Source organism: Asterias amurensis, chromosome 6 (genome assembly GCF_032118995.1).
Source record: "Asterias amurensis chromosome 6, ASM3211899v1".
In the NCBI taxonomy this organism is placed as follows: domain Eukaryota; kingdom Metazoa; phylum Echinodermata; class Asteroidea; order Forcipulatida; family Asteriidae; genus Asterias; species Asterias amurensis.
In genome coordinates this window covers 8,446,470-8,458,668 of record NC_092653.1, presented here as the reverse complement: position 1 = coordinate 8,458,668, position 12,199 = coordinate 8,446,470, and the positions used below count along the sequence as shown (strand labels likewise).

Genomic DNA, 12,199 nt, shown 5'->3' with positions numbered 1-12,199 from the left:
TTCGGCTACAGGCTAGCTCGGCCCGCGGTTGTTTTGACAGATGTGCGAGCTGTGCGTATACGCACTACGGGCTTTAGACGAGAGGGCGGAGCCTGATACCGAATCCAAAGTCAAAAGCGTGGTTTCGAAAAGGGCCTTAGATAGTCTTAGCTCAAGACTCTCTCCTGTTATTATCACAAGAGAGCGCGCTCTTACCACCCCCTGAGGAAGGGGTAATTTTAAAAGTTTGAGTCGATCTAAGAACTTATAAGCATAAAGCCTTTCTAATCAGTCATCTGGGACATCGACAACATTATTTTTTTCTCCGTGTTCCAATGGCACTGGGTCATCCATCCAGAGTATAAAGTGATTAGAAAAAATTTCACGGCTGAGCGAATGGCAAAGCATACACGCATGGTGGCGCTGTTGCTAATTTCTCTGGACCAAGAGTAACCTCGTTCTTAAATAGTATATTTAAAAATATATAAATTTGTATAATAATCACAATAAAATCAACTTTAATAATATGTATTAATATTTGTACTCTAAGTATTAATTTACTAAGTAAAATGTAATTTTGATTTATTAACTTGTTGTTATATTTGGCATTGAAACAAATATTTTGGAACGAAGACTATTTGGGTCAAACGTCACTTGGCAACCTGTAATTTACATAAAATATGCTGCGCTCGCACCTTGGACCAGGAATTTCTTTCATCTGAACAAAAATGGTCAAGAATACATAATTGTTACCGTATTTTATTATCTCAAATAAAGTAATAGTGGATATAAGGATGAAAGGTATGTATATTTGAGGTTGTTTTTGTGCTCTTTTTGGTTATATATGCGTAATAAGTTGAGATATATATTCGTAAAATTGTGAACACAGCAAAACCAAAACAGCAAGCAGTCGTCAACCGCAAAGTGTTGTTGTAATGTTTTGTGCCCAGTCGGGTTGTCTTTGAAGTTTGGTCTTGTGTCTTTTTGTGATGCTGCGACTGTTGCCTTGTTGGCTATGTGTGGTGTTTAAAACATAGCTTTTCTATTGTCAGATGTAATCCTTTAACTGGAAATGGCCCTTAAAAACTAGCGAGCGTCCAGTGGATGATTAAATGTGAACAGTGGTGAGAAGTCAATGGTTTACTTTTTTTTTTAAATAGGCCTTCCTTATTATCTTATTCTTATTTATAAATATCAAAAAAGGTTAACCCAGTTGAGTCAGACTGAGTCAGTTTCCCTGGTCCTGTCTGTTGATAGTTTATTGTTTGAATGATAACAAAAGTTGTAGTTGCGATATTAATTACGTAACTCTCCTCCCAACGGTGAAGCAACTACAACAAATGTAGAAATTACGAAAAAGAAAGGAAAAGTTTCCGTATGGCGCCACCACTTTTTCATTCGATATGAAATATTAACGTATCTAATTTACCTCAATGAGATATCCCTTTTTGTAAAAATTCGTGAAAAAGTGGTGGCGCCATACGGAAAGTTATCCGTCAAGTTGCCAAGTATTGGTAGATTGAAATCTAGGCATATTATTATTGATATTAATATTTAAAAATTTGAAATATATTGTAATTTAAATAATATTTTTACAAATTTTCTTCTGTTTTCCAGGATTTGATCATCACCAAACACACGTGTCATAGCCACAGCTATGGAGTGAGGTTTCTTCAAGTCATTGCTTCAAATTTCACAGCCCAGTCTGAGATTTGCCACAAACTTAGCTGATTTGATATCTAGGATGCCAGTTTGAGAAAAAGAAAGAATCGGAGTTCAAGAAGTCTGCAAGGATCTACAGCAAGGATTTTTTTATATAAACGTTGGTGACAGTTCATGGCATCTCCAATCATGTCCATGACACTTCCACCACTCGCTAACCTTCCCCAGTGGCAACGGGTCCAGACGCTGGACAAAGCCCGCTATCCACGCCCCTTTCTGAAGGACCAGATCCCCATCCTCCCACCGACAAACTCAAGTGGTGCTTCGTCGTTTGTGCTTCACCCCGATAATGAGAGTCTGGACACTGGGGGTTCGGAGGTGGACCCGCTGCAGAGGGTACTCCATATGGAACGCAGTATGGAGTTCTTGAAGAGACAACATCATGAGGTGCTCTTTAGTCTCCATCAAGAAATTGATGACTTGAAAAGGGAAAATAAAGGTGAGTTGGTGATTGAAATGCATTCATTGGAATCTGTTACTCAGTTTGTGAAATGAAAGTAAGATTGGTGAGGTATTCAATTTCAACCCCAAATTCTCAAAACATTTCACAAAAAGTTTTCTGTTACCTTTTGTTATAAATGTCTCTCTGGTCACAACATGATGCACATGTCATCAGTTTTAAACCTAAAAATTCAAAATACATGGAGTTGTTGAATGATTGTCAAAAACAAGAGTTAAGAATTGTAAAATTTTAAATAGCTCTGATAAAAGCAGTTATGAATGTATGTAGAGTTTTTTTCTGCAGTAATCTCTTAGTAATTGGTATTTTGCTTAAAAATACATGGATATATTATAAAGGCCAAGCAAGAATAAAAACACCCTTTTTAAATGTCACTCTTTTAAATCTTCTGATAAAATGCATTGTTTTGTTCATATTCAAGATGTTTTACAAACTCTACTACTTTTTCATGGCAACATTTCATAGTGCTGACTGCTGCTATTGCTAACTAACAGGCAGCTGCTAACTGGTAAACATGTAAAGTGCATAAATCTATGGGATGTAGCAAATTGTTAGCACAGATCTCTGTGTGGAAAGGTTTATGACGCTAGCCCGAAGACATAAAATTGATTTGTAATGATTACATGCTCCAATCTAATAATAATAGCTTCAAACCAGAGGGGGGTCTTCACAATCAGTGGGTTTGAAACAATGTCATATATTATGCAAACATGACCGTTTCCAAATGACCCGTTATTGCTTGAAAAACACTAGGTTATAAATTAAGATAAATCATGTCTGCCAGAGTTTCACTCCCATATTTTTGTCACACACTCGACCTTTGAACTTGTCACTATTTCGCTACTTGTCGCTCTTCAATATGATACGCATAGTGAGCTTTGGTCAATGTAAAATGGGTCACGACTTGGACTGAATGTTTGTAGACTGCATTAACCTAGTAACTTTGAACTAGATGGGATTATCATGTGTTTTTGTTCCCACAAATAAACAAGAATGAACTATGGACTGCAAAATCAGTACATGTATGTGTGGTTGCAATACAAAATGTACAGTACATGTGTTTTTGTTCCCACAAATAAACAAGAATGAAATATGGACTGCAGAATCAGTACATGTATGTTTGGTTGCAATACAAAAAGTACAGTACAGAAGTTCATAAAATATCGGTATCTTACTTTTGAATGTGTAGATTCAAAAATGTTACAGTAGGTGTTCCTTTTTAAAATCAAACTGTGGTGAAACTCAAACAAAATAACTTTGCAAGAAAATATGGAAAGGATGTAACGGTTCAGACACATTTGAGTCTCAAGTGAGCTTGCGCTAGTAGTAGTTTATGAGGTATTTTTAAGTGTTTTTTTTTTCTCTTAAAGGTAGGGTCATAGATTGATATAGGGCCTACTCCAAAAATGAATGATAATAAAACATTACTTGGTGAGAAGCACTGCAGCTGTTGATAAACCTCAATGAGAAAGGATTCCCTTTAAAAACAAAATTGATATTTTTTCACCCCCTAATATGTGAATCTGAGAAATGATTCATGCATTCAGGGCAAGGTTTTAGCCTGGATTTGGTAAAAGGGTGGCAAAATTTACTGGAATATTAAAAACTGTGATTCAGAGGTTGGTGTCTGTTTGCAAATGCTTCGGTCAGGATGCGGTTGTTACCCGCTGTCACCTCATTAAACAAGAATTCTTTCAACATGAATGTGAAAATAATGTGACCGTTTTTTACCTTTTTCAAAACAAGAGCATATAAGTGCCTACATACATACTGTATTCAGCTGAAACTATCACATTTGACTTTTATTGTGTCTTAAAGGATTTGGATACTTTTTCAAAATGTCCACAGATTTACATTAAACTAACAGGCTTTGAAGATAACGATAGTGGAAAGCTTCCCTTCAAATATTACTAACTGAGGTGCTGTAGTTCTTGAGAAATGAGTAAAACAATGTCATGAAAATACGTTTGTAAAATGCTTATAATTTTCGTCTCATGAGACGAAAATTATTTTCATGACATTTTTTTACTCATTTCCCCAAAACTACTGCACCTCAGCACATAATATTTTCAGGGAAGCTTTCTGCTATCATTATCTACAAACTGTGTGAGTTAAGTGTAAATCTGTGGACATTGTGTTTTGTGTACTACAAAAAGTAATACACCCTTTAAAGACTGTCTTTCTTAATTGTGTACTACAAAAAGTAATACACCCTTTAAAGACTGTCTTTCTTAATTTTGCCAATTACTCAGCATTTTGTGTACAAAAACCAAATGCTAACCCTACATTTAAGCAGTTCAAACACATTTCATTCAACACTAAAAAGAGAACTGCAATTATTAGGCAAAGAACCGTGAAGATTCGATTTGTGTTCTAATATCAACTCCTGCTTTTCGGTTACATCACGGATGAAATTACATTTGTAAACTAGGGATTTAAAAGTCAAAGTATTCGCTGAAGAAAAAACCCTGAAATACAATAATGGATAGCGACTACAGTTACCTTGTAAATGGCTCATTAACATTGTATGGGATTACTTCCGGTCAAAGGCCTGCTGTTTTTGTATGGATCTGATTTCTAATTGTATATTAATGTCTTTTGTCATGTAGAGTTACAATTCAAGGTCATCATGGCAAGAGGCGCAAGTCCAAAGAAAGGTAAGATATCGGTCTTATGATTTGAAAGTTATTTATCTGTTTGTTTTTTACTTCTATGACTACCATTTATTTCTGTATTTTGTTTAATAATCATAATAAAATACCAAGACATGACTAACCTTGTTAATATTGAATGAAACTTTGTTGGACAAAAATACCCTTAACACTATTGGAAGTTGTAAATTTAGGACCTTTACTCAGACCTCCAGTGAATGGAAATAATCGTAGGTCAGCACTTTTTTTAGAAATGATACTTTTCAATTGAAATGTTTTTTACTCAAAAGACATATTTTTATGTAATTCATTAAAACAGATGATTAAATTTAAGGGCTCCGTATTACTATTAGTTACATGAATCTTTACTATTTTATTTTTATGATAATGATTAAATGTTTTCTCAAACTTTCATATCAGTTAATAGAAGTGTTTTTGTTTTTTGTTTCCTTTGCAGAATCCTCAAACTCTTCAATCAAATCTGAAGGAGATGCTTTAGGAGGCAGCCAAACACAAAGTAAGTACAACAAAATACCCCACCCCTGTTTTAGTTTACACATGTAAAACACTCATGAAATAACCTTGGTTTCAAGTGAGGCCATGGTTGGGGCCATCTGTCTGAATGTTTAAATTGCAAGGCCTGAATTCCAAGATGGTATCCATGCACAAAAGTCTAGAACTTTCATGGTCCAATATATATGAGAGTGCCGCAGGGGTCAATTTATGGTCCTTTTGTAAATTGTGCAAGCTGCATACCATACATCCCTGTGTGGCTCATTTAAAAAAAAACTTTAGTTTAAATCAGACTCGGGCTTGGACTCCTTCAGTATTTGAAAATGTACACTTTAGGTACATGGATTTCAAAAGATGGATTAAGCCAAAGCCATAGCCTAAGCCGGGTGTTGAAAACAGCCATAGACGAAATCCTTCCATTGGCTTGTGGTTTCAACAAATCTAGCAACAAAAGTATAACAGTAATTCGCCAAAAATTCCATGAACCATTACTGGAACAAAAGTACTTTGTGTTCCTGAAAAAAGGGCGTAGAGCCTTCACACAACAATTTTATTCTAACTGTCCTTTGTTTGTCTGTCGTCATTCAGCACAAAAACTAGACCAGCTCAAGATGCTGTACATGGAGGATAAAGTGAAGGAGCTCACCGCTGCCGTTCAAGATGCTAGGAATAGGAACGCTTACCTCCAGAGGTTACTCAAGGATGCTGTGGAGAAAAGGTATTGTTACAAAAAAATAATTAGACTATCCCACATATCAACCAAATACTGAAGGCGCTTAGCATATAAAACAAGATTCTTCAGAAAGATAGGTTATTGAAATTATGAATTCTGAGACCAATTTATGTAGCACCTTATATAGGTTTACAAGGTGCTGCGATCCTTTCAGCAGCCACTGCCAGGAACACCAAGCGATCCCTTTTTTTAGAGGTAGCGTAAGGGGAGAGAAGAAATAGTATGGGGAAATGCCAATAATCAGAAGTATCGCCTAGTATCACTATTGCCTAACATCACAAAGTGAGCGCTACACTGATTTGGGCTGCGAACCCAAACCAACTTGTTGCCACAACTCCTGGGACTGAAACAGGGTAAGCCCCTTCACGGTCCATAATGATAAAGGCATGGCTATCATCCACTAAGAGCCTGGTTGATAAAGCAGAATGCATTACCTTCCCAACTTTGCAAAGTCAAAAGCCGAGATGCTTCATCAAAAGAAAACTAAATTTCTCTTCTCGCAGACCACCAAGCCAAGAAGCTGCACAGCAGACCAGTCCGACCGAGCCCCAAACCAATGGAGCCCCCGTCCCAGTCAGCATGAACCCCTTGCAGGTCCAGGGGCCTAATGACCTCCATCCCAGGGTACCTACCATGGCAGAGTGCGAGGTCATCATATCACACCTTCAAGACTGCAGTGATAGGCAATCACTAGAGGTAAGAACTAAAGAAGATTTTCAGAAATTTCAGACTTTTTATCTGAACTCAAAAATGTTGCTCTTTGATCTACTTCTCTAGAGCTAAGGATACTGTTCCAAGAAGCTACTTGCAATCTTCAACTCTAGGCGATACAAACAGCTTGAAAACCCCATCATTTCAACCTGCCGCTTAACATTTTGATCCTAGATTCAAACCTTTCCCCTAGCAATGACTCTCACCCCTGAACAAAAAAAAATTCAAGTTTTTGTACCTTCTTGACAAATTGTGTTTAATCATAACCCAGTATTTTTCTTCTGTTCAACAGTTGTCAAGACTGAAATCCGATCTGAAGGACGTCCTTTACTCTCATAAGTGGACGCCCGATGCGTACCTCCTTGCTAAGGCGTATGTAGCAGAGGATGATCCCAGTGCTGGGTAAGTAAAATTATTATCTTTAGTATCTCATTTTATCAAAGCAGCATGCAAATGAAAGATCACACTTTCCTTTGTGCCCATTGACCCCTTGCACGCGCGTCACACGCGGCGACTGATGCCCCGCTCACCATGTTGGTGGGCAGTTAGGTTTACGTGTATTAACGCCGCATCACCTAAAATGCGCACTTCACTGCACAACGCACAGCATACTCTATGCATAGAGTTATATATGAGAACGCACAGTGAAATTGCCCACCAGTATGGCGCATTCAAGATTTTTCTAATAATGACGTCAGGTGAAATGGGTTAATAACTATTTGCGCCTGTAAATCCTCGAGTCGGGCTATGTCCTGTAATCTAAGGCCCTTTACGAAACCACGGCTCCAGATTCGGCTCAGGCTAGCTTGGCGCTCGCAGTTGTTTTGGCAATTGCGCATGCTTTGTGTTCGCGCTCAGGGCTTCAGACTAGAGACTGGAGCCTGAAGCTGAGTCTGGAGCTGAAGCTGTGGATTAGAAAAGGGCCAAAGATCTCAAGGGTCTTTATCAGGGTCCTTGCTGTAACAGATCTATCCTCACATGAGTTCGTTTTTTATCTCTAGAGATGTTTCTCCAGTGCTTTGGGAATGGGTTACTGCTAAGCGCTGTACGTGTATGTCTGTATTAAAAAATCAATTTGTATTCATTTGATCTTCATCTTTTTTTTTCGTTTCAGGGATGGGAAACTTCCAAGAATATCCTTAAAGAATCAATCCAAAAAATTGTAAGTAAAAAAAAAAAGGCAATAACAATGTTTTTAATTTTTAGTTATTATGGCTTATTGAAGTTGTGTACTTTACTGTGGAATATGATTTAAAAATCCGTTGAGTTCTGAATCTTAAACAAATGCATTTTGTTTAATGGCACATGGACTATAGTCGGTTTTACAATAATGTTGTTAGAATGGTCATTGGTTATAATATGGGAATGGTTTCCAAACAATCATTCAGCAAAAAAATGCTGTGCTGAAACGTTGTAATACCTTTACATATTATGGAGGCATCATCTAGAATCAGATGCTTGTGGTTCGTTTTAGAAAGGGTTTTTTTCAAGAAGATTAAATAATGAGTTTGATTTTCATTTTTACAGACCGGAGGCAGCTTTCAGCCAGAATAGCTTCTCCCTCCCTCCCCTGACCCAGACGATGGGGAACAAGGTCGCCGAGAGACAGAAGCGAGTAGACGCGGTCAAGAGAGCACGCCAACAACGTAAAGAGGTCATTCTTTGACCTCCCGTAGTAACTATCATGTATTACTGAGGGTCACTCTGTTGTCTACTAAAGGGCCAGTTCATTCACACTCTTAGTTTTGTTGTTTTAAAAGTAAGTACATATACTTATATTTTTTACTCGGGTGGATTTCACAAAGAGTGAAGACTCGTCTTATCTCGAGTAAGAACAAGTAATTACTCGTCCTAACTTAGGACTAGCCCTAAGTTTTTAATATCTTGTGAAATTTACCCCTGTTCCTCCAGCCGGGTTAGAGTTTTACCAGGACTACTTTTTTGTAGATGTTTAATGCTGGTAAGAATTGTACCCACTTTTTGACTGATGCCTTGGCACCACATAAACAAAGTACAGTCGAGTCTCGAGCAAGGTCGCTTGGACTGGCCAAGTAACCTCTTTATAACAGGAATTCTAAAACAAAGAAACTCATAACAGAAATGAGATTCAGGACTTCAGAATGTACTCTTTATAAGCAGAGTGTCTTTATAAACGTGCTCTTTAACTGTATTGTGTTACAGTGCTTGAAATTCTTACACACTTGAGGGGTCTTGTGCAAGATGAGACAACATGAAGTGATTGAACTGGCTCTTTAAGTTATTAAAACTTTTCAAACTTAGCTTTTTTGTCTTCTTTCTAGTCTGCTGTGACATCCGTGTTTAGTATTGAGTCAATGTATGCTCTGGGGCTAATGCTATAAAGCTGCCAAGCTTAACAAGTTCATTTACTAAGCAAAAACAGAGAACCTTTCAGATTTACATTGTACAATGTAGTAGTTTGGCTGGTTAACTGTGTGATTAGCGAATTTGTGCACTTGGCAGCTTTTTACAAAGAGGCCCCGGGTCAGATGTTTTGAGAATGTGCCAAACAAGCTGGTAAAAAGTGCTTGCTCAGATTGTATCTGAAATGTAAAGTGTTCAATATTTGGTAATCAGTGAAGCTCACAAAAGACCGATCCTGTAGGCCCTGCCCACCAATGCAGCTGTCTATCTAGGGTGTTGATGTGGATAATGCGTCTTGCTCTGCTCTGCGTCAAACGTAAAAGCCACTGCACAGCAAACTAAATAGTGGAAACTTGTGTGCATTTTGCAATGGGATTTTAAGGTATTGGACTCATGAAAACATGTTATCGCATGAATCATTAAGGGAGCAAAACTTGATGGATTGGTCTGTTGTGCATAGTGATTCTTAAAAAATACCCGGGGGTTGATTTCACAAAGAGTTAAGACCAGTCTTATCTAGAGTTAGGGCGAGTTACCCGTCCTAACTCAGGATTGACTTGTCCTAACTCAGGACTAGCCTTAAGTCTAAGTTATGACTGTCTTTGTGAAATCAACCCCAGGACCACTTTTATAAATCAACTTAGTACATTTAAGTTTAAATCTACACATCTTTTACTGCTGGTGTGATGTCACAGTTTTTTACCCCTTTGCAGAAGAAACGGCCAGTTTGAGATACGGTGGACTCACTGCGTTGACACTTTAAGGTTTGGATTAGTTTTGTCTTATACCCAAACCAAACAGTGCACACATTTAAGTGTCCACCATATCCCAACCAGGCTGATTGCATGCGTTGTGGCTCAGTACAATGCTCTGAAATGCAGTACATGTACTAGGATTACAACACCAATATTATGAGCAATACTGTAAACAAACTTTGACTGTATAGCAGGGGCCTATTGGAGATGCTTGGTTGTTTGTATACAAGTAAAGCTCACACAGAATATGTACAAAATATGGCTAAAGTTAAAGGTGCTTTATTGTCGCACTGTACAGTTATGTGCAGCAGATTGTTGCCTTTTACCCTTTCCTAGAATTGGTTGCATAAAGGGCTATGCAAAGTGTTCATTCATTTAAAAATTCATGTGCCCTCTTTGGCAACTTTGGCTTAAATATTCCAAGTGTAAAAATGGAACCCTACGAAATACACTCTAACCTTCAGAATCAACAGAAAGCAATGAGATGTGATGCTATTATTTAACCAATGGTGGAAGTTTATGGCAATTCAAGTCAGTATTAAAAGAAAAATGCTCGCTGAAAATATATCGCTAGGTGTACATGCTTATTGGCATTAAATAACAAGAAATAAACTAAAAGGTAAACTGGCTGGTAAATAACCACAAATGTACATGTTCATCAATTTTGGGGCAAACAATCTTTAGAAAAATTTGACTGGAGCAGGATTTGAACCTGCAACGCCAGGTTTCTGTGTCAGTGCTGTAGCTCAGTTGGCATAGCACTGGGTGTCAACTGTTATTTGCCACTTTTCCCAAATGGCTTGAATTAAGTGTACAAATATTCAGTGGCTTGCAACCTGTTTCTCCAGCTGGAAATGTAAAAATATTACTGATAACTGGTTATCTCCATTTTTAGCCTTCGAGAAAGTCTCTGCTAGGGTCGAAACGTCAGGCCATTAACTATTTTTTGCATTTATACTCTCGGTCCATTTGTTTGGTAAGTTGTTTGCAACAGCTAATTCTATTTTCTCAACTGGTTATCTCGTAAAATATGAAAAGATATTTAATAAGTGGGTGATTATTTTACATTGGTCCTAACCTTCTGCTTCTTCTTAAAGGCACTGTACACGTTTGGTAATTGTCAAAGACCAGTCTTCTCACTTGTTATATCTCAACATATGCATACAATAATAAACCTGTGAAAATTTGAGCTCAATTGGTCGTCGAAGTTGCAATAATAATAAAAGAAAAAACACCCTTGTCATACGAAGTTGTGTGCTTTCAGATGCTTGATTTCGAGGCAAATTCTAAATCTGAGGTCTCGAAATCAAATTCGTGGAAAATTACTTCTTTCTCGAAAACTACGTCACTTCAGAGGGAGCCGTTTCTCACAATGTTTTTATACCATCAACCTCTCCCAAGTACTCGTCACCAAGAAAGGTTTTATGCTAATAATTATTTTGAGTAATTACCAATAATGTCCACTACCTTTAATCTACTTGCCGTACTCTTTTGGCTATTGTATTTAACCAAAGAGAGACTGGGTGGATAATGTAGTCTGGTCCTTCATCTTCATGTGTAAATTATTGTGCAAAATACACTATACGAATCATGGGAACCTGACAAAGATGTTCACTGAAACGCATAAAAGTACAAACCAGTGACTTCTGATTTTATTTTTTATTTTTTCAATACTGAGTGACAATCTTTGAGTACTTGATCACTTTTTGTTTACTGATGTTGCAAGTCTCGCGCGTTTTCGAATAATGGTGGGAACCATTGATGTTGTGGAGGCGTGAATGAAACTATGAAATCGCGCACTTTCACGGAACCGGCTCAAAATTTCGAATTCGCACGAGACTTTCAAAGCCTATTGGAAAGAAGAGTTCTCTCGGTGTGTGTCAAAAGTAAAGCTGTCTTATATGTAATTTCATGTAAATATCGTCAAATCATGTGTGTGTATTATAATTTAAACAGTTTTATTATTAGAATGTGGTTGCGAAGAAACAATAAAATAATATATTTGTTGCCTCTGAGATTTGGTCTGGCAGTGTCTTTTGTAGAAATAAAACAGACCCTGGACTCCTGTCGTTCGTTTTCGCTGATGTGCGATACTCAAAAATGTTAACCGTGGACAAAGATTGGCATGTGGGTCGTCTGGTGTTTGTTTGGTTATCTAGAACAACTAATGGGAAAGCTTGAATTTGCCATGCACTTAAAATGGCAGCATACACATACTCAGTCGACGGGCATAACTACACAAACGGCATAACTTGATTTTCATTTATTTGATTTCGTGCTCACGTGATATAAG

At 37.5% G+C, this 12,199-nt stretch overlaps 1 protein-coding gene across 1 annotated transcript; it reads left to right on the top strand.

Moving 5' to 3' along the window:
* The first annotated feature begins 645 nt into the window (after nucleotides 1–645).
* On the top strand, nucleotides 646–11,921 carry LOC139938459 (uncharacterized). Its single transcript, XM_071934001.1, has 9 exons — nucleotides 646–780; nucleotides 1,597–2,140; nucleotides 4,771–4,818; nucleotides 5,270–5,329; nucleotides 5,914–6,043; nucleotides 6,562–6,754; nucleotides 7,062–7,171; nucleotides 7,884–7,931; nucleotides 8,297–11,921. The coding sequence occupies exons 2-9, from the start codon at nucleotides 1,816–1,818 to the stop codon at nucleotides 8,433–8,435; spliced, it is 1,053 nt and encodes a 350-aa protein (XP_071790102.1). The 5' UTR covers nucleotides 646–780; nucleotides 1,597–1,815; the 3' UTR covers nucleotides 8,436–11,921.
* The last annotated feature ends 278 nt before the right edge of the window (nucleotides 11,922–12,199 follow it).

Bases quoted from the DNA above. Each gene is read 5' to 3' on its own strand.
- LOC139938459 (XM_071934001.1), top strand. From the start codon at position 1,816: ATGGCATCTCCAATCATGTCCATGACACTTCCACCACTCGCTAACCTT. The intron at 2,141-4,770 runs GTGAGTTGGTGA...TTTGTCATGTAG, and splicing joins CTTGAAAAGGGAAAATAAAG to AGTTACAATTCAAGGTCATC. The intron at 6,044-6,561 runs GTATTGTTACAA...CTCTTCTCGCAG, and splicing joins AAGGATGCTGTGGAGAAAAG to ACCACCAAGCCAAGAAGCTG.